This window comes from Primulina huaijiensis, chromosome 16 (genome assembly GCF_012295235.1).
Source record: "Primulina huaijiensis isolate GDHJ02 chromosome 16, ASM1229523v2, whole genome shotgun sequence".
Classification (NCBI taxonomy): Eukaryota; Viridiplantae; Streptophyta; class Magnoliopsida; order Lamiales; family Gesneriaceae; genus Primulina; species Primulina huaijiensis.
In genome coordinates, this window is record NC_133321.1 from 17,001,913 (window position 1) to 17,025,019 (window position 23,107).

General features: G+C 35.1%; 3 protein-coding genes across 3 annotated transcripts; 2 read left to right on the forward strand and 1 right to left on the reverse strand.

Annotated features, from left to right (window-relative positions):
• Nucleotides 1–3,299: 3,299 nt before the first annotated feature.
• On the reverse strand, nucleotides 3,300–8,283 carry LOC140960813 (ABC transporter G family member 25-like). Its single transcript, XM_073419094.1, has 3 exons — nucleotides 7,981–8,283; nucleotides 7,002–7,869; nucleotides 3,300–4,374 (listed from the first exon to the last, which is right to left on the reverse strand). Exons 1-3 carry the CDS (start codon nucleotides 8,083–8,085, stop codon nucleotides 3,371–3,373), a joined length of 1,977 nt encoding a protein of 658 aa, XP_073275195.1. The 5' UTR covers nucleotides 8,086–8,283; the 3' UTR covers nucleotides 3,300–3,370.
• Nucleotides 8,284–16,311: 8,028 nt separating this feature from the next.
• On the forward strand, nucleotides 16,312–19,195 carry LOC140962004 (proteasome subunit alpha type-4-like). Its single transcript, XM_073420843.1, has 2 exons — nucleotides 16,312–16,454; nucleotides 18,281–19,195. The coding sequence occupies exon 2, from the start codon at nucleotides 18,281–18,283 to the stop codon at nucleotides 19,025–19,027; it is 747 nt and encodes a 248-aa protein (XP_073276944.1). The 5' UTR covers nucleotides 16,312–16,454; the 3' UTR covers nucleotides 19,028–19,195.
• Nucleotides 19,196–20,322: 1,127 nt separating this feature from the next.
• On the forward strand, nucleotides 20,323–22,978 carry LOC140960940 (receptor homology region, transmembrane domain- and RING domain-containing protein 2-like). Its single transcript, XM_073419265.1, has 4 exons — nucleotides 20,323–20,691; nucleotides 21,319–21,549; nucleotides 21,691–22,104; nucleotides 22,189–22,978. The coding sequence occupies exons 1-4, from the start codon at nucleotides 20,565–20,567 to the stop codon at nucleotides 22,737–22,739; spliced, it is 1,323 nt and encodes a 440-aa protein (XP_073275366.1). The 5' UTR covers nucleotides 20,323–20,564; the 3' UTR covers nucleotides 22,740–22,978.
• The last annotated feature ends 129 nt before the right edge of the window (nucleotides 22,979–23,107 follow it).

Here is a 23,107-nt window from a genome sequence, read left to right on the forward strand (position 1 = left end):
TGTAAACTCTTGCCTAATCAGTCTTCTTTTCAATTCGGGTACCTTCGGAGTTGGATGTCCTGTATGGTTTCATCAGATATATGTTTTGTTCTATTTGTCTTAGCTTATAGTTCCGTACTTGCTTATGGAATTACCAATCTGGTTTGTTATATGAGATATTCCAGATGTGCGGAACAAAGTATATTTCAGATTTTGATGGATAAGTCGGTAAAGACATTCAAAGACTTCTTGTATTTTATTCAATATTCCAAGTCGTGGAATGGCTACGTGGCACGATGAACTTGACAAATTATATGACATTCTTGATGACATAAATTCATAAAATATATCATCAATATTTTATTCACAATCAAGAAAGTACATCAGTAATATTAAATATAATAAGAAAATATTTAATTAATGATTTGTAAATAATATAATAGTCTAATACAAATGCAAATAATTAATGCAATAATACAAATTTTAAAAATACAAACATAACAATTGAAAATGATAATTCAAATACAAATGTAAATACAAAATATTAATTCAAATACAAATGTAAATATAGAATATAAGAATTAATATATGTAAAATAAATAGAATATTCCAATAATTTTTTTTGTGTGTAAGATTTAAAATAAATGTATTGGAGTTTTATGTCGAGTTTTCAAATTTTGGTCAATTAAATTTCAACCTATTTCCGTCGCTAAAACCGTAGTAAATCGGGAATTTTTTTTTTGGAGATCTCCAAAATAATTTGGTCTCAATTTGATTAGGAATTTTTTTGAATATGTTCAAGTTTGGCTATATTTCGATAATTTCGAACGTGATCATATATTTTTCTAGCATACTTGAAAAACTTGTAAACGATATCGATTCCTTTACATTCTAATCAGAAAAATATATTATATTATCCATTCGTTTGTTAAGATCATGTAATTCTAACAAGGAACACTGCATCTCCCGAAGTAATTGAGACCTCAATTGTTTAAAACTGAAGTAACAATGTTGAAGGGGCCCAGCTTCTAAATCATGTGCGACATCGGAATTTATTTTTAAAAAACTAAATATTAAATTATTATTTTTTAATTGGAAAGAAAATTCAGTCTCCACCAAAGCCATTAACATTTTCCTACTCCTTTTTTCTATTTTTATAATAAACCCATATACCTATAAAATCTGAAAGTAATGGGAGTTTCAACTGATTAATTTTTACGTAGGTTAGGCATCGAAACGCTGGTCAGATTATGCCACCAATTTCTAGGAAATTTAACAACGTGTGTGGATACATACTTGCCCCGAGCAATTCGTAAAAAATAAACCCAAGAAACAATATTATAAAAACAAGTTTCTGCATTATATATTATAAAATACAAAGAAATATAAATTTAGCGACCGTTCGGTGGAGGGCCTCGAATGTGACCTGGTAAAGAGTATGCTAGGCTATAAGTTTTGGTTTTCATGCATAATGTGGTGAGAAGATTTGAACTTGAGAAGGATATTCCGAACGAGAAGATTGTGTACTATACTTTCTTCCAGTTCGCCTCCAGACACATCGAGAAAGTTCAATCTGCTTCTTTCTGTACTTTCACTACAACAAAAATGGCTTTTCGTAGCGCGCAAATACTCTTTCCGCGGCGCACATTGCACGCTGCGAAATTGCAAGCTGTTGAAAGTTCGAGTTTATCCGCAGCTTGCATGCGCACGCTGTTAATACTACTATCAACGGCGTGCATATGTACGCTGTTAATACAACTATCCGCAGCATGCAATGCACGCCGTTAATATTAAAAAAAATCTAAATATTAGCGACGGTTTTTAAGATAACCGTCGCTAATTTGCGACAGTTAAATACAAAAAACAACGTCGCTAAATTAGCATCGGTTATTACTCCGTAGCTAAGGGAACGACGGTGTTTAAATTTAGCGACGGTTACAAAATTGTCGCTACATTTAGCGACAGTTCATATAACCGTCGCTAAATTATGCGTAAAAATAAAAAAAAAAAACTTTACTTTTATAATTTAATAAATTTTAAAAAAAATTCCAGTAAAACTATCATCTCTTAACTAACACTTAAAATATTAACCAAAAATTTTAAAAAAAATGTACTTAAACCAAAATCAAAAACGCATATTAGAAAAAAGTTTAATTGTTGTAAAGTGATGTGAAAGTGGAACGGAAATCGGATATTTATAGACAATTTGCGACAATTAACGACAGTTTTGCATTAAACTGTCGCTATTAGCGACGGTTTAAACATAACTGTCGCCGATTTACAACTCTTAGCGACGGTTCAATAAAAACTGTCGCTAAAAGCGACGGTTATTTATTAAACCGTCTCTAAATTTAGCGACGGTTGTTAAAACCGTCGCGACGGTACATTAGCGACGGTTTATTAAACCGTCGCTAATTTAAAAATTCACCTATTTCAACGGCGTGCTTTTACTGCACGCCGTGAATGCATAGAGTATCAACAGCGCACATTATTGCACGCTGCGGATAGTATATCATATGACTTTCCACAGCGTGCTTTTAATGCGCGCCGTTAATAACATATATATTAACGGCCCGCATTAAAAGCACGCTGCGGAAAGTATATAATATTTACAGCACACATAAATGCACGCTGCGGATATTACTTTCCGCAGCGTGCTTTTACAGCACGCCGTTAAAAGTACTATTCGCAGCGTGCTTGTTGATGATGCGCTGCGGAAAGTCATTTTTGTTGTATTGTTTATTTACGCTTGTTATGAGTATCATCAAGTGCAATAGAATATAATTGATCGATGTGTTTATAAGAAAATAATAATTTATCGATGATAAAGAAAATCACACACATGCATGACAAGTTCCTCGAAGAAATCTCCCTTGTTAGTTACTTGGAACTGTAATTCTCATCGTGACAGAGAAATTAAATGGAAAATTTTCATTTAGAGATTCTGAGTACATTAAATGATGATTCTCATATCTCCCGAACAAATAAAATCGGAACCTCTGCAACTGAAGATAACAAAATAACATGCAATAGATCAATTTTCTATAAAAAAAAAAAAAAAAAAAAAAAAAAATTGATTGATCTTTAGATCAGAAGCTTCCATTTCAATAAATTCATTTGAATCAAATCAAATGGAAAAGGCTAGCCAAGAACATGCAGTGAGTCGTGCTTTTCTTAAAAATTATGTACACTTTATCATTAATATCAATACATCTTCCAGAAGCCGTTTCACCTTTCTCCAACAGATTCAGTGATTTCTTGTTATGAATCAACTGTTATCTTACATTACCACGTATGCAGTAAGGTTTCAAGGTGGAATCACGTTAGCCATCAGGGACGCTCTTCTTGTTACATTAAGTACAGCGATCGATCGATATGAAATCATGATGTTTCAAGCCCTGAGTCGCCTTAATGCGATATACGCAATTAATCTGTACCCTACAAACATGATCAGCAGCATGCTCGCGCACACTGCAGGATGGATTTGGCCACGAATATCTTTGTCTATGAATTTACAGGTTGATTTATCCTGTTTCCCAGACAAGCAACTGAGGAACGTGTAAATTCCATCCCCATCCCCATATTGAACATGGATAAGAAGCCTGTAGCCGTAAAATGTAGTTGAAACATATTTTATCCATGACATGAAGGATGGCACTTTGTGCACATAATATCCTCCAGTCAGGACAAATGCCAGCATTGTGACGGTAACTACAGTTGAAGCTTTCTTGGAATCCATTATCAGTGCGCCCAATGCAAGACCGAGCCCTTGAGAAACGAGCACATAGCTGAGCAAGACTAGCAGTGTCAGCAAAAAAGAAGATAGCTCTGGTTTTAAACCAGTCATCCAATATGCTATGCAAAGGAACAAGGTGGGAAGGATCAACTCCATTGGCAAGTCTCCGGTGATTCGAGCCATGAAATAAGACAACAACGTGTACATACCAGAGGCCCTTTCCTTCATGAAAATAGCTCTTTCTTGAGGGAAGGCGAATACCGCGTTGAAAGATGGGAAAACTCCCCAAAAGATGCTGATGAAGAAGAGAAGGCCAAGACGGTCTTGGATGTCATGATAATCTGAATGCCACCACATGAAACCAGCTAGCAACGAAGCAGTGATCACTTGAAAAACTCGTAGAAAATTGAAAGTTTCATGTTTTCTCTCCTTGAGGTTTCTTCGGAGGAGAATGGTAAATTGATTGAAGAAAGTTGAAAAATAGCTTGTCCAACCATAATGCTTGGTGGTGTGGTTCAATCTCTCTTTCGGGACCATGCACGGGGCATCCCTGCAAGCTGACTTTACCTTGGGAGCTAGTACACTATTGTAGGATTGTACGAGGGATTGTCTCACATTAGGCTTTTCTTTCTCACTCGAACCATCAAGCGGGCATACACCTGCACTCGCGAAAGTGGATTCAATCAGCACACATCAAAAATTGCAACCTCGTCTATGTATCAACGCATGGTTCAAAACCTATACACACAAGCATATAACTCGACATCATTCACATCTATGCAGAATCCCATTTCTTAATTTCTTCAAACAAGATTTCATTACATTCCACGCAAAAGTTAATGGATATCCGCTATATTATTACTCCCACAACTTATATTTGAGCAATGTTCATGAATACTCTCTACCATGTACACGTTAAACATAATTCTTAAATGGGTAAAGAAATTTAAATTTATGATATTTTCCCTTTGGCTTGCATGGCAAAACACATACAAACTATAGAAAGATACCATTATAGAACATTTGTTGCGTCGGCCCAAACACATTAAATGCCATCTTAGTGGAATGTAAAATTTAATTGCACGTCCATGCAACATATTTACTATTGACAAATCAAGTTTCAACACATATTAAAATACGATTGGTTAAGTTAAAAGAATTGCTGTTGTGGAATAGAGTATTATAGATATTTAAGATTTAGAAAAATAATGAGTGGGAAAGTGAAGCTAACTAAAGCTATATCCAATATTGGTGGTGGAAAGGTGGGAGTCCACTCAACATAATGCTTGCTGCTAATGGGCTTGGTCCACCATTTCCCTTTCCTTTACATTTATTTAATCATTTTTTAAAAAAATGGGAAAAAATAAGAAATTTGTTTAAGTGGGAGAAGGCTTCATTTGCATGGCATCCTAACACGTGGAGTTCTTCCATTTTCCAAATGAAGGAAAATGATGCACTTAATGTGAATAATATAACAAAAAGTAAAAAAAAATAAAAATAAAGAAACATTTTATCTAACTGATGTGGGACAACTAACACTAGGAAATATTCGTTTCTTCGCGATTTTAATCAAATTTTAACATCAGTCAACTATCTATATTTGTTTGTAATTTAGAACCTTTTTTTCCAGAATAAAGAGTTGATGTACACATCAGCAATCCCTCTATAAAATCGTAAAAAAATACAAGTCCTTATTTTCATATAAAAGTTTAAGCTTATATCGAGCTAGTGTTAATCTCATTCATCTTACACGTAAAAAAATCTTTATACATATGGCAGCCTCCATTTGCGTAAAATGGAAACGTACACAAGCAATGTAATATAAGTTGCCACTTTTCACAGCCTAGTTTTTATATATACATATCGGTTAGGTCAAAGCAGTGGAGCCGGTGATCTGATAATGATTTCAATAGATATATGGTTCAATCAAACAAATTCTATTTCTAATATCTCCCATCATACCAAAGTGAATGGTCTGCCGATACTTTAAAGGTAAAGCAAACGTCCCCAACTCATATATGTAATTGCTATCTTTAAATTTCTTTCTTCCTTATTCCTTTCTCAGATGTTTGCATGTCTTCATTTCGATACAAAATTTAAAAAAAAATTCGAATACATGCAAATATTATGCATAAGAAGAAATATTGGATGTATTTGGGACTAGTGATATTTATCTATATTGGTTATACTAGAAGAGAACAACAGTCTAGGTATGAATTATGAGACATCTATAAGTGTGGGTAATAGGTATGTGGAAATCTTTTTAAAAAAAAAACAAGGAAAACTGTATTTTTTGTTATGTATGATCTTCTACGTTGTCGAATTTCAAATTTATTCTGTTATCTTTGATTTTTTTGACAATTTTAGTTTTTTTTTTTTTACGTGAAACTGATTAATGCCAATTAGACCTTGATGTAGAGGTGACAAATTATTGTCAAAGAAAAAATATCAAAATTGTCAAAAACCAAAAAAGGTAAACCAAAACTGAAATTTGATAAGCCAGAGAACCAAAATCACAAAAAAATTACTCACCAAAAATATACTTTTCCCAAAATAATAAAGTAGATTTGAGAATCCAGTACATAAAAAATAGTGTTTTATGCTCAAAGAAGAAATAATAAACTCCCTAAAAAGTATATACAGTAGATAGCAAAGTTCACTACTTCAAAGACACGTGTTGAAAACTTAATCCTTTACAAGTCAATTTCTCGACCATAGACATCAACAATTAGGGAAAGAGTGGATAAAAACCTATAAATTTGAAAACGTATAATTTTATTGTTTTATTTACAATATTCAATATTCAATATTCGAACGTTAATTTTAAAAGGTTTTCCATCCAAAATTATTTTGATGGGATAGTTTTTTCCTCCGAACACAGTCTGAATCACAATGAATCACCTACGGCAGCCGCCAACATCCGTTGGACCCTTTCCACTAGACTAGCTAGAGAGGCGCACCTCGACGTTTCTTAGCTAACGTGCCAAGATATTGGGTTTATCAAAACTCGAACATTCTCCTAGCTAGCATATATATAACAAGTACCATCTCTCCACATAAGTTCCAAACTTTGGAGAAAATATACATTTAGTTCTTGATGAGTATAATAAATTGAAAAGTTTGAACGATAGAAAGATATGTGTACGATTATTGAAAGATTCAAACGGAAAGAATGATAATTTTTTCAGCCTTTGCATAAGAGGTTTTCTAATGTAATGCAAAAATATATGCTTATCTCAATAATAAAGGCATAAAAATATGTGTGTGTTAAAGTAATGATGCGTACCATTAGCGAGATCAAGCATGAAATCAGCAGGATTCATGGGAAAACATGGCGAAAACCCCACGCTGTCAAAATAACCCATCGCTTCACTTCGTTTCCCGAAGTATATGCACCGCCCCTCCGACAACACAATCAAATTATCAAACATCTGGTACACACGGCTCGACGGCTGGTGCAAAGATGTCACCACCGTCTTCCCCTTAGCCGCCAGCCCACCCAGTGTCGCAACCAGCTTAAACGCCGCCGTCGCGTCCAGACCTGAGGTGGGTTCGTCCAAAATCAACAAGCTCGGGTCTATCAACATCTCATGCGCTATGCTCACTCTTTTTCTTTCGCCGCCGGAAATCCCGCGTATGAAACTGTTACCTATTATTGTGTTCTCGCATTTCGACAGACCCAGTTCTGTGATCACCGACTCTGCGATCGAAAGTTTCTCGCTTTTGGGTACTGAATTTGGGAGTCTTAGTAGGGAGCAGAAAACAAGAGTTTCTCGAACAGTTAGGTGAGGGTATAACACGTCGTCTTGGGTAACAAAACCAGTTCTTTTAACCACCTCTTTCGTCAACTTCCGATCGTTGAAGAGCACAGTTCCCGTGAGGCCGTGCCCATGGTGGAGGCGGCCGGCTAGTGCGTTCAGCAACGTTGATTTTCCGCTGCCGGAGGGACCGAGAACGGCCAGGATCTTCCCCGGCGCGGCCATGCCTGTGACTCCATTCAAGATGGTTCGTTCTAGATGCTGTTGCGTCACCACCGGCGGATTCTCCACGTCTGATAATGGCGCGGAATCTCCAGCAAACATGCTTCTAATGCTGGCGGTCCTTGATTTCGTGTTGCTGTCATGCATCTTTATTTTGTATGAAACGTCGGCGAACTGCACTCACACAGCCAAAACAAAACATTTGATAAAACACCAAGTTATTCAAAACTCAACGCTAACTCGAAAGCATTATCTTTTAAACCAGTACTGGAAATGCTTTCTTACTTTCAGGGTAATCGGAAAAGAAGATCGAAGAGTTGAATCCGAACATGAGCTCTCTCTTCCATTAGTCATAGAATCAGCTCCTTCTGCTTTTCCAGACTCCAGCATTGTGATATTCTTTGAAATGGGAAATTGATTTGAGAAGGTGAAAGAAAAAGAAGTGGAATGCAGAGCGACAGCTCTGGTACATGGGCTCTATTTATTTAGTCGTTTCCCGCATCGAACCCAACATCATATTCGCAACGTGGCGTTAATCCTACAAATCCAGGTGGATTCTTGCTACGTCAGTGCGTTCGTCGAATTAGCGACCACTCCACAACTAATTTCTTGCTTTTAATCATCTGCTTTACCTCAAGCCACTTATAATTAGAACTTGAACTAATAAGCATTTCGTAAAGACGTCGACAAGACTATTTTCTTTTCCATATATAACAACAAAATTAATTCTGTTTAAATTTCAGACATTTATATATGATATGATGATTTCTTTTCATAAAACTCCACAAACCAAACTAGTATGATATATGTAATGGTTTGGGATTTGATAATATTTAAGTTTTTCAAACGTAACAAACTTCCCCATTGAGCTTGACACCTCCACTGAGGGAGGATAGGACACCTCATTTTGGCGTGGAGGATTGAGTGTAAAGTGGTCTAGTTCCATGTGTCCATTAGGGTACGTTGTTGAATATCTCAACCAGGTAGCCTAAGGTTGTACGTAGCATCATCTTTTTTTAGACTGAGACCACTTAGGATATTCGCAGGTTCACTCAATCTTTAAGTCGTCAATACTTTGACAAAGTGACGTATTATATGTATTTAATAGCGTTGTTAAGTTACGTAGGAAGAGCGTATGGAGGATCAGAGTAATCTGGTTTTTGGCACTTTATCTAACAAATTCAATGTAATATTCATGCAGCTGTTTTTAGTAAAACAGAGATTCAAAGTTTCCATCAGTACTACAGAGGCACTGAATTCAACGAGTGATCATTATTGTGCCATGCGAAGTTGTTTGCATTATTTACTCAATCAAAATTCACATAAGCGAGGGCAGATTTTTTTTTTTTATTAAATGGAAATACATATTTTTCAATGATGATGGATGAAAATGGAAATTGTAGAGAATGGTTCGCACTGTTTGTTGAGAAAAAAGCATACAATATGACAGTTCTTAGGACGCGTGTCGGCCGTGTAAAGCTTAGGGCAGATTTCAGACCTCCGCATCTTAAAAGGAAAATTATGTAAATTTTACGGGAAATTGGTCTTCAGTCTCCAGCCGTCGATTTTTTTTGTGTTCAGTTTCTGGGTATTTTTTTGTACCACATTTCCACATGAAGTGTACCATATTTTGTATGACATAGTACCACAATTTTGTGGGTAGGGAGTGAACCCAAAAAAATATTTTGATTGGGAATTTTTCACCAATTTCCTCTATTTTTTACTTAATTTGTGAGTTTTATATATTTTTTTTGTCTAGATCAATTTACAGTTTTAAATTATTAATTAAAATTTTACTTATTTATCATAAAAGTATTGACTTTAAGTCGAAATATGATTACACGTCACAAAATATGATTACGTGTCATCGAAAATTATTGATGTGATTGATTTACATCAGCATTTCACTTATGTAAGTTAGACTTCAGTTTAAAAGGACTTAAATAAAAAAAAAGTTAATAAACTAATTAAGACCATATATTAACCCGATAATAGGATCAGAAACGAAAACCATGTAAATCACATAATTAAATATATAGAGAGTAGTTTCTATGACAAAATATTATTTTTTACCAAAAATTATATGAATTAAAGATATTAAATTGGAGTGAGGAGTCATCGTAATTACTGTTGTTTACTCACGTCAATCGATTTTATCCATACCATTTAGACCAATATTTCACTTCAATATAAAAAGTTAATTCATTTTATATCCATTGATTATGTACGAGTCTTACATTTTGTCGTTCCACGGGTTTGAATGATGAGGTATTGGTTGAATATATATTTTTATTTAATTCAAAAATTGACTCAAATTTTAAAAAAAAATATAATTTTAAATCATTATATAAATATATCCATTTCACCCGTGGCCGAAAAAATTAATCACAAAAAGGTGGTTTCACCAAGAATTTTTTTTTAAATTAAAATCATTTCCATTACGTATTCAGCGAGTCTCGAATTACAACTTCGAAGATAAACAACAAAATAGCATGTGAGTAAGCAAATTGTCTACAGTTCCGAGAACTATGTCGAGCTAATTCATTCGCCACTTGGTTTGCATTCCTCCTGCAATGTTGAATCTTCACATCCTGGATTTTGGAACAAAATATTCGTATTTGCTCAGCTATTGGTTCATCAGGAGAAAAAGTAGCTTGTTCTTCTATAGCTTGGATCACTTGTATAGTATCAATTTAGATTATCACTCCAGACCACCACCCCATGCTAATAATTTTTTTCAACACTTCTCTAACTGCGATCAATTCTGCGATTCTAAAACATAATGATCCTAGAAAATTCCAACCTTCAGCAAATATCAAATAATCATTGTTACCACGTCTCACAATGCCCATTTCGAAATGGTTCAATGATTGTGTAACTGCCGTATCAACATTAACTTTAAAAGTTCCAGGAATTGGTTGTTGCCAAAAGGATTGGGTGCTAATCTGTATTAATCCAACATCAAATTGGATCTCAGAGAAGATTCTATAGTGTTCCCCAGTTCGACGGGCTCTTGTTAAAACATCTTCCCAGTCCTTGACTTTATTATGAAAAACTAGTAGATTACGTTCTATCCATAGGCTCCAACAAACCAGCTGTACAAAGTTTGCTAAATCTTCTCCACGGCCCTTATCAGCCATCCATTGAAATAAATCTCCAAATCCTCCACCATGAAATCCGATGAGACGTGGCCATAATTCTCGCTAGCAGCTTCTAACTGCATGTTTTTTTTCCTTTTAAAACTGGGAAATAAATTCACTAAATCAAACCGAATATATCGATATCCGGACAAACTTAAGCATGTGTAGTCATGTATACCATACTGGAGAATTTGAAGATAGGGTCATGTTTGGCTTCCAAGAAGTAAATGTTGGAGCAAGTACTGCTCGGGAGGCACAATCATCAAAACTAAGAGAAGACAGGGAAAACTACCTCACATCGTAGAAAAATAACAACTCATTGTAATTTTCATTCTCAAGTTTAGTATTTTTGATAATTTTATATTCTTCTTAGATTTATCTCGTATAAAAATCATGTGTAAGAGATCGTCTATCACGAAAATTGTGCAAACATTAGTTTTTACTTAATTCGATGTGCTTGCACTTGGCACGTCCGTATATCACGAAAATTGTGCAAACATTACGTTACGAAGTTAAAATTATATAAACAATGAATTACATGAAGAGACCGTATGATCAAACATGAAGAGACGCTAGATATCGTGTCTATGAATTATTCTGAGAATTTTGTGGAATTCCCATTTAGTGTATATTAAATTTGTACATGCTGATATTCATAAAGTCAAACTTGATTTTGAAGAGGCGCAGGTTCCAGAACGAAGAGCATTTTGGGTTTGGGCCTTTGGGGGTTATTACGAAGTTAGTGGCCCAGTGGGTTGTTTGTGGGCATTCGCTTTTATTATCTTTATCATTATTTGTTTAAACTTTTTGTTTTTTTATATATTTAAATTTTGTTATTATAAAGATAGTATTAATCGCCTGTTATAAAATCAACATAAGAGAATTTTTACAAAAAATTTTGTTTAGCTTCATTTTAATTTTTTTTTAATGTTTGATGGCAAAAACGAGACATATTAATTTTTTCATGTGATATAATGTATTGATATATGACACGAAAATATAGATGTGACTCATTTCTCGTTATTGGATTGCTTATGTATTAACTCACATACATCTTAGAAGCTTTGCAGGATTGCTTTAGGTCAAACATGCTTAGTTTTGTAATTTTTAATTTTCTTTTTTTATATGAGTATTATATATCAAATCTTCTAAATACATTCTTGAAATAAGATCAGTTCGTTCATATTTTCCGTCAGATAAAAGTCTTTCAGAATCCGTTCATTATATGTACAATCTCTTGATACCGACAATCACTCTACACCTTCTTAACCACGAGGGTCACATCCCGAGTGCTATTACCGTACGTGTCTTGCTGATGACCAAGCGGCGCATCACTTATATTGTAGATCAGCATGTGTGTTTGTCAAAATTAATTTTATTTTCATATTATTAAGTATTTGTTTTTATACGTTAAATTGTACCTACGATGAGTTTGTCTTTACTGGTTAAACTACTTCTATCGATTATTCGATTCGACTTGGTCTCTTGCGACTAATTTCATGCAGCTAAACGGAACATTTCCTTTTAGTAATCAATTATTTGGGCCTTCACATAAATTACGTTGTGATTTTTGTCATAGTTTTGGAGTTCAAACAAAGGTACATCGTCTAGTAATATAACGAGTCGAGCCGAACAATATCATATTTGAGTTCGGTATAAACTCAAGCTAGATTCAAACTTTTATTATTAGGCTCGAGCTCGACTCATTTGAAAATTATTAAACTCATAAATAGCTCGAACTTAGTTCGTTAATAGCTCGTTTATTATGTTTGAGTTCGACTCGTTACGATTCAGCCCACCCAAACTGATTGGTGATCTCATATGACAAATTCTTTAGGGGACAATAGTTATAGACCTTTTTTCAAACTTCTCTTTTGTAGGGATATTGGTAAAATACCTCATTGGTGAAAAATTATATATTTAGATTTTTGGTAGGTTTAGTACATTACACAACACCCCCAACCATTTAATTAATGTAAAAATACATAATTGCGAAGCATCCACATCGTCGCTACTTCCCCGCGTCGACTATTTATTAATTCCACATGCATTCATTTCATCTATTTTCTGTATATAATTTTCATATAAATTACAGTTGGGGCCGTTTAGTTATTTGATATTTCACTCCCATTCACCAAATTTGAAGCTTTTTTATTATCTTTTACCTGTCCACATATATTCCCACAAAATTAAAAAGATAGACTCCTCCTCAAGAGCTATCTATCTATGGATTCTACTCACACTCAAATTCCCCCGACCGAGGAAGAACGGGCATATCATCCCACTTCAAGATCATTCCGCCCGTCGGGCCGCCGGACTGCGTCATTTTCATCGTCCTCCACGTCGAATTCGTGGGATTCATCCTTCGGATCCTTCAACGACGAGTACCCTCCATTTAGTCCAATCTCCACCCCACCAAACTTCAACGGAGTTCCATTTTCTTGGGAAAAAATTCCCGGGATCCCCAAACACCAATTAGCAACCAAAATGGAAGAATCCTCCAGGAATCCCCTCCCATTGCCGCCGGCTGGAAACTCCAATTCCTCCACTAAGAAGTCTCACAATCAAGAACAGAAACATCACTTCAGCAACAGATTGAAAAGGGATCCATTCTTTGCGGCCCTGATGGAATGTTCCAAGGATGGAGACCATGATCACGATGACACAAACCTTGTTCATACCGGGAAAGGGTCAAGCTCCAAGATTTCAAGAACTTTAAGGGATGGATTCGGGTGCATTGACATGTACACTTCTTGTAAGAGAACTTGCGCCATTACGGAATCAATTGTCTGTCTACCTAAATCAAAGCCACGTTACAATCGACTCAACCGAGGCTCAAGTTAATTCTTCGGCGCGTTAAGCTAGCCGGCCCTCGATTCGACCAAGTTTTTGGTCACCATGGACTCTTAAATTTTATGGTGTCTTGCTTGATCCATGTTTTGTTGAAATAGTTGGGACAAGACAAGTTGTCGCTAGCCATGATGTAAAATTTTAGTAATTTAAGCTATGTATTAATTAATAGTAATAGCTAAGAACAAGTGGGAATTTAATATATTTTTATTGCAATATACAGTTGCAGTGTGTCTTATAAGTAGATCTTATGCGATTGTCGTGCACTGAAAATTACGCAATCCTTTCTGGATAGCATGTGGTGCGATTTGGAAGTAAGTGTGAGTAATTAGTACAAAGTTGACAAACGGCCCCTCATAAATTATCGTATTTATCAGTATTAATATTATTCCATTGAATTTCTTTAATTATGATGTGATATCGGATAAATTCTGAAAAAAGAATATTGTGGAAAAAAANCATACAAAGTTATTTATATATATAAGTTGAAGTCTTTACTCCGCTACGATATTTCTTTAAATTTAATATATATAAGTCAGAAGTCGCTACTCTGCTCCGGTATTTCTTTAAATTTAATTGAATTTGTTTCCAGAAGAACTACCCGTCATCAACATGATGTCTATGATTTTGGATGCATAATAATCTTGGAAGCTAATGTTGTTTTCATAGTCAAAGTTAAGAAAAAAAAAATTGCTAGCCTAATTGAGACTGGTGGCTAACTATTTAAACCCTAGCTTGACTTTTACTCGGCAACCAAATGGCGATTAATTTAAAAAAAATTAACATGAATTAAATAATATTGTGGCATTTGAGTGTACCTAAATATCGAATGGCTCGAGGAATGATGAACGAGGTATGGTGTGCACTCATCCCTTAAATTAAAACATGGTAATAATGGTGCGAAAAATGTCTATATATTGATCTTGACAAGTTTGAAACTTGATCCAATGAGCCTATCACGTCGATGATTTGGATACAAAAATTTCAAGTTTAAGACGAAATCTTAAATTCGAGAATCATTTATGACAAACTTCTGTCATAGTTTAAACAAAAAACAAGTCATCGTTCTCTTAAAATTAAATATTTCCTCACTCTCGCATTTCAAAACATAATCTTTACTTTTAAATGTAGTCTTTGTTATTTACCAAAGATACTCCAAAACTATAATGTAATATAACCTAAGAGTATATTATTTTTTAAAAAAATTAAATTATTTTAGTCATATTTCTGATATAATTTGGCATCTACGATGACAATTTCATTTTCCCCAAAGTAAAACCAAGCTTAATTATATTTTATTCTACCAAAATCATTCCTCCAAAATATGTTTTTTCCAAACTTTTTTCCTGCAAAAATATTTTAATGATTTTGTATATTAAGAGTAAGAAAAAATTACTTCATTCTTTCAAATAAATCAGCATAAAATTTGATGGTTTTATACTTGAAATTATAACGAAAGACACGTGTCAACTACAAACCAATTAATTATACGAAGAAAAAAAATCGGATGAAAAGGATTACAATTAAATAAAAGGGTCGACAAAGTGGCTGATGAAATAATTTAATCTTCCTTTACTCATGACGTGTAGGTGCATTATATATTATTAAATATATATATATTCGTAGGGTTGGCCCATAAATATGGTTCTAATTATTATTATTAATTAATTAATTAATTAAATATCAGGGTTGGTTAGATGGGTTGCCGTACTACATTAACATGATATAATATCTATTCATATTTTTTTATTTCTTGAACGATGATGAATTATACTTTACATCCAATGTAAATTCTTTCACGGCTAGTTATTCTGCACACACGATGCATATATGTACAGCTTTTTTTATAATTACTGAAAGATTAAAGTAAAATTTGACAAATTATCGAGGGACTAAAGTTATATTTGAATTGTTGAAATTTAAAAAAAAAAAAAAATTGTTTGTTGAAATTAACAAAAAATAAAAACAAAAGTGTAATATTGATATCACATAAAGACAAAATTGGAAGAAAAAATCGGTGTTCATTTTTGTTTTTATTAGACTCAAACTTAATATATAGTATAGATAATGGTATTTTAGACGGGATTTTTGCGTTCACCTGAATTTGGCATTTGCATCCCTAAAAAAAGCAAAAATGATAGTAGTTTATGCCCCATCTGAATAACCAATATTATTAGATCTTGTTGATCACACGTATTTCAATGAAAATTAACATCGTTTGTCGATGATCAAATATTGAAATTCGCCACATCATAAGAGAAAAACACTTCGGTTATAATATAAAAAAATCCGAAATGGTAAAATATAAAAATAAAATAAAATAAAAAAGGTAAGTGTCAAATACAATAAACATAGGGATTCGTTGCTAAAATAAACTCTATTTCAGTTCAACCATTTGTGTGTGTTTTCATGTTTGGCATTGTAATCTTAAATTATAATGGAAATTAGAAATTAATTAATAATTATTTCAACACCGAACATATTTGATCTTAATCAGGATCCGACACAAATAACTTTAGCGTAGCAGTCCATGAACTGGATAGGCCCAATATACACATCTTCCGGCCCAATGCATCCCTGGCGGAGGTTGGCTTGCTTTCCCTTAGCTTTTAAATCACTAAAAGAAAACGCGATGAAAGAGTTTACTGAAACGCGATTTAACATTTTCCGTATAGTACCTCTTGCTGCAAAATCGTGAAGCAGCTCGCTCCCGTTTCGTGAAACCCAAGTTCTCTAGCTCCCTCTCAACTTAGCATTGACTGGTGCAAAGTTAGTTCAATTTCTTCCACCTTCTGATTAATCCGTTGTTTTTTTTTTGCGGTGTTAGGTTTTTAATCGATGTTATGTAATCGGAATCTGGTCCTTAGAAGATAAATGTAGTTTTTTTCCGCGGCTGATTTCCCTGTTTGTGAGTGAAGAAGGAATTGGTGTCAGGTGTTGGGGGAATTTTCTTCTTGTTTGATGATTTTATATAATTATTGGTGCATGTGATTGGTGGGACTATGCATATTTTCTGACGAACGCCTATATTTCTTGTGGATCTGCCGTAAAATGTTGAATATTTTGTATCTATTTCATAAATTGATTTCTGTTTTGTAGCTTTTATCGCATGTGTTATAACTTTGCATTGTTTCTGTGTGCTTATTGATGGTGTTGGAGTTTACTGTCTTAGAGTGGCACAAAGTGTATCACCCCTAAAACACTTCAATGAGCGAGCAATCCCATTTGAATGGAACATTGGGATAGTTGTAACCCAAAAGGAGAGCTTAAAAGAAATTATTAACTTTTTGATTGAAGAATCCCTTGAATTTATTAGTCATTCCATGACCATATGTGAAACCAATATGGGATCACAACATTGTCAGCTCCTTTAGACTCCATGAGGTCCCTAATCCCTAGAATCCAGATTGTTAAATGAACTTGAGTCACATTATGGACACTGGTCCGATAATAGTCCCTCCCTGCATAAATAAACATTTCGTGTGTGGGCTCTTAAAGAGAGCACCAATGTTAGGCCATATGCCAAGAAGAGAACCCAAACCCAACTAATCTTTTATTGGGAGAACCTCTCTACCTTATTGGCCTCTTGGTAATTGCTTGTGGAGATGATATAGGATCACAATAGGTTCGTCGACTTCATTTAATTGTCCATCCATATTTCTACTTTTACTTGTTCTTCCTTTTGTGTGTTGCTACTATTTGGCTCCGACAATCTTAATTTTGTGCATCTTTGTCTTGCCACTATACTTGGGTCACAAAGAATCCCTATGTATAGAACTTACGTTTGTTAGTATAACTAAGCTCGTGTGATTTTCACGTGTGGGGTTACCCGCAATTAAGCTTCTTAGAATTCATTTGGTATGTGAGCATGTGGTCAATGATTTATGTATAATAGAAAGTTTCTTAATCCATAATTCACCTTAGGTGGACTCTAAGTTACAGCAGACTTGATTGCCAGATGGAAAGAGCGTAGGCAGTCTGTTGATAATTAGTTATGTCCTATTTAGATTGCTTGATATGCCATATTCCGTGTTAGAGTTCATTTTTGTAGCTGAACCTGCTTGAAGTTCTTATAACTTTAAAAATAGAACTTGTTCAAACTAATCAGGTTTCATTTCCCATTGTTTCACGGTTTAGAAGAATAAGGTTGGTGAAAATTCATCCAGGGCGACTTTCGGTCAACAGCGTTAGTATACTACCTGTAATGCTGATGTCATCACCGGCAAATGTGTTAATATGTATCACTGATTATTCAAAGCTTGCAGGGCTAGTGAATGCACCTTGTCGTGTTTTCCTTTTTTTTAATTCTAAGCCAGAAAATATCACTGTTGTATGTGGTGCTCGTTAAGGGATGGTTATCCAATTGTGTTGGGTTGTCTCTATTTATTTTTGTCTTACGCCTAGAATTTCAACATTTTAATTATATAGGGAAGTGTCAGGCAAATTTCTAAAATTTTGTCTGAGTGTGCCTGTAAGTCATGTATCTGTTTTTTCGAGGTGGTGTATTATCTTCTTTTATTAAGTATATCGTTGCACCTTACGTTATTGATTCCATTCTTCTTGACATGATAAACCTTCTGTATCTTTCTCGACAGATGTCTCGAAGATATGATAGCCGTACAACAATCTTTTCCCCGGAAGGTCGGCTTTACCAGGTTGAGTATGCAATGGAAGCAATTGGAAATGCAGGGAGCGCCATTGGGATTTTGAGTACAGATGGAGTTGTCCTAGTTGGCGAAAAGAAAGTTGTTTCTAAACTGCTCGAGACCTCAACATCAGTTGAGAAGATGTACAAGATTGATGACCACGTAGCATGTGCTGTTGCTGGGATCATGTCTGATGCCAACATACTTATCAACACAGCCAGACTCCAGGCCCAGCGTTATGCATATGCTTACCAAGAACCGATGCCAGTTGAACAACTGGTTCAGTCTCTATGTGACACCAAGCAAGGCTACACGCAGTTTGGTGGCCTCCGCCCCTTTGGTGTTTCATTCCTGTTTGCAGGCTGGGACAAAAATTACGGATTTCAGCTTTACATGAGCGACCCTAGTGGGAATTTCAGTGGTTGGAAAGCTGCAGCAATTGGAGCTAACAACCAGGCTGCACAATCTATCCTTAAGCAGGATTACAAAGACGACATGACTAGAGAAGAGGCAGCACAGCTTGCAATAAAGGTTCTCAGCAAGACGATGGATAGCACAAGTCTCAACTCAGAAAAGCTTGAATTGTCGGAGATTTTTCTGTCTTCTGGGAAAGTGAAGTTTCAGGTGTGGTCAGCGGATAAACTCAACAAGCTGTTGGTAAAGTCTGGGTTGACACAACCTGCTGCTGATACCTGAGTTATTTCAATACCTGAGTTATTTCAAAACAAGACTTGCTGTGTGCTTTCATTTTTTCAGATTACTTTGACGCGTGTTACTCCGTTCTTTTTCTGGTTCTTGTTTGCAAAAAAAAACATTTGAAGTGAATCTATTCTGTTAAGACGATTTCATTGCATATTTTGTTCTCGTCTTTGTGATTCTATGACGTTAAAAGAATTTATCAGAAGCCCGATTATATGAATCCGGATTCTCAAAAATTCACAATTGTTGGATTACACCCATAGAAAGAAACCCGTGTGACTCTAAGTTGTGATACTTTTGAGCTCATTGGAATTTATATTCCACACTATTCGATGAACATTTATAGATGGTTTTATCCAAATACTGTCAAAGCTAATGAGATTACTCCCTTTGACAAACAATGATTAATAAGATTCGTTTGAAGTCGCTCTGATTTGCCTAATAAAATATATCGAGTTGTTTCCAATTCCCGTGTAATTATTGAACCAAAAATAGAATTCTTATTCTTCTAAAAAATATGAATTCTTATCCTCTCAAAATGCATTGAATATATCCAGCATCTTCTAGGTGCTGGTTGGATAATTTTCTCACACTTTAGGAATATCACCATACATCAACGGCATCTTTATATTATGTGGGTCAATCAATTTTTTTTATTTTAAGAAACCCAATAAAAGGTTTCCCAAAAACAAAAACAAAAAAACAAAGAAACCCATCAAAACGACGAGTAATCTACCTATCTTGCCCTAACATTTGGCACTTTAAGAAACCTTATAATAACCGTATAAAAAATCAATAGAATAAATTGATAATTTTGATAATGTGTTGTTGATTAAAAAAAATTTGTGGCAAAAATGTTTCTTTTGTTGGATGGTCTTACGAATCTATTTTAATGAGACAGTTATTTAAAATGAAAAGTAATACTTTTAACATAAAATATAATATTTTTCATAAATCAAGTCGAATTGAAGATCTGTCTAACAACATTGACCGCTAGACGGTAGAGTTTTTGTGTCGTGGCAAATGTAAATTTTATATTTGTTTCGCAATTTATGATATATCATTTATTTTTTTATCAAACTGGAAATAATAAATTATTGGAATTTTGAAGGACGTTAGTTTGTGTTAAAAGAAAATTAAGTTTTGCTTGGTCAATTAAAGTCAAGATTGAATATTATCGTATATATTTATTTATGAACAGTTGGACGGATATTCATGCATCCGGTGCAAAGATTATCATTATTACAGCACATCCACATAAATAAAGACAAAACCAATATAAGTGGCATATATATAATTCCCATTATTAAAATACTCCTGCTACAAATCGAACCGACCCAATTCCGAAGCGTTTTGCAATTTGCAAAACCCCTTCAAGATTCGCATGATCTTACTGCAGTATGGAAGCTGATGTTTCAATTCTGAGAAGCCTCGGCAGTTATTTTTAAAGAAAAAGGTTCTGTTTTGTCCGAGTGAAAGCGGGGGGTTTTCGGGTTTTTGTTGGAAAAAGTTGAGATCTTTACGGTTAGAAAATATGTTGAATTTCTGGGGATTTTTCTGCTGCCTTTTCTGTTTAATGTGTGCTTTCACGGCTTTTGGGAAGGTGGTTTTGATTGGCAACGATGTTACTTCATCTTTTCAAGACATTGAAGCTAATTTTGGTTAGTTTAATTATTATTATTTTTCTTGCGAATAATTTGAATTTTGTTTCAGGTGGTAAAACCAATCTATTTTGTTGTTTTGGGATTTAGCATGTGATTCAATGTGCGCTTGATTTGAGTCTTTTCTTTCTGACACGAAACTGTTTCTTGTTTTTCATCATTGATCTGTTTGGATCCCGTTAGATTTTTCTCTTTGTTGATATTGGTTCAACTTTAAGTTATTTTAATTAAGTTTATTGAGTCAGATGGGTGATGGGTCACTTCTCTTGCAAAAGGATGATCAAGACTTCCCAATTCTCCCACATGATGTTTGAGATCATACGTGCAAAGTACTTCCTTATTATCGAACGATTTCGCGTAAAATTGAGGATGTGTATTTCAGCAAATTAATGAAACTGTCAGGCATTAGCTTATTTTCTTGGCTGAATTCCGACAATAACAAATAGCAAGAAACTGTGTTGAGATAGGAGTGTTCGGATTGGATACATATTCTTTTTTGTGCGGTTATATTTGAGAACTTGGAAGACTGTATTTCTATCGCGACAGTGTCCCGAATAACAAGGAAAGAGTTAGGTTAGTATCCTGATTTGTTTTGTGTTTGCTGATACAAGTCTGTTGTGATTTCAGCTCCATCAGTGAAAGGGTCGGGGATATATGGCACATTATACGTGGCAGAACCATTGGATGCATGCTCTCCTTTGACTAATAAAATTGGTAAAAAGATGAATGACACCAGGTATCCATTTGCATTGATAATCAGAGGAGTATGTAGCTTTGATGAAAAAGTCAGGAGAGCGCAAGTTGCTGGGTTCAAAGCAGCCATCATCTACGATAATGAGGATGGCGAACTAGTTGCAAGTATTGTCCTATCTTCAGCTCTCATCTTTACGGTGATTTCGTCGATTAATTTGTGTGTTAATATAGAATTGAGGCTGCTGATTAAACTTTAGAATTCATTTACGCTATAAATTATGAAATTATTGGTATTTTAAAATGTAGTGGCTGGAAATTCTGCCGGTGTAAAGATCAATGCAGTTTTTGTGTCCAAAGCCTCAGGTGAAACACTGGGAAAATATACTGGTTCTGTTGATACTGAGATATGGATATCCCCAGTCTATGAAAATTCAGCATGGTCTATCATGGCTATATCTTTCATATCGCTACTTGCCATGTCTGCTGTGTTAGCTACTTGTTTCTTCATTCGAAGGCATCGCATAAGAAGAGAACGGCCTCAAGCTCCTCAAGCTCCTCATGTACGAGAATTTCATGGGATGAGCCGCCGCATGGTAAAAGCTATGCCGAGCCTGAATTTTACTGCAGTTTCGGAGGACTATTGTACCTCAAGTACATGTGCCATATGTCTTGAAGACTATACGATTGGTGAGAAGCTTAGAATTCTCCCATGCTGCCACAGTAAGCCTTTTCTTATTTTTATAGCATTTACTTGTTTCCTCTAATTTTTGAATTGTAATCCATCTGTTACTTCATGTTTTACAGAATTCCACGCCATATGTGTGGATGCATGGCTAACATCATGGAGAACGTTCTGTCCAGTCTGCAAGCGTGATGCAAGAACCAGCACAGGTGAACCACCAGCATCAGAATCTACACCTTTACTGTCATCCAGCCCAGCACCATCAGTGCTATCGTCTTTTAGATCATCATTAGCATCATCATCAGCCACGCAAATCGGTCAATCATCTCTGCAATCAACCTCATTTTCTCGTCCCCAGTCCATCTCTACCACTCCTTACAACCCATATTACCATCAATCGCCTAACCTAAGTACAAGTCGAAGCTCAGTCGATCTAAGAAATATGTCTTCACAAAGATCTCTTGGAAGTTACTTGATTTCACCTCACTCACTGGGTTACCCTTCATTGTCGCCTCTTAATTCCAGATACATGTCTCCATATATTCCTAGCCCAAGCAATGCTTCATCTAGTTATATTGGGTCTTCAAGTCGGCCTCCTAATCCGCTGCATTACAGCGAGTCAGCTGCAAGCTTTTCACCTTTTGCATCAGCCCAGTCTCTTCCAGGATGCTAATGAAGGTACATCTGATTGGTGATTTTGCCAAAGCTTCGAGCAACTGCGGATGGTTTTGCCGTGAACGCAGACTACAAATCTGTACATTGTAGTATAAGATATATAGATTGTTTATTCATGCATTTTTACTCCCTGAATTTGGTTCGTTTCTTGTTATTTTTTCCGTCTATTTTGGTACGGATGTTAAGTTTTGTTAGTTTAATTCCTCGTCTATTAAAAAAATTCACCGATTTGTTTTCCTTTGTCGATTATGGTAACTTCGAAGTGCACTCCAGTCATGTAAGAAACCAACGAAGATATATACCATATTGATGCTATGCACAAACCAAGAAATGAAATTTGTCCAGCTTTGCATCAACTTCACTCCC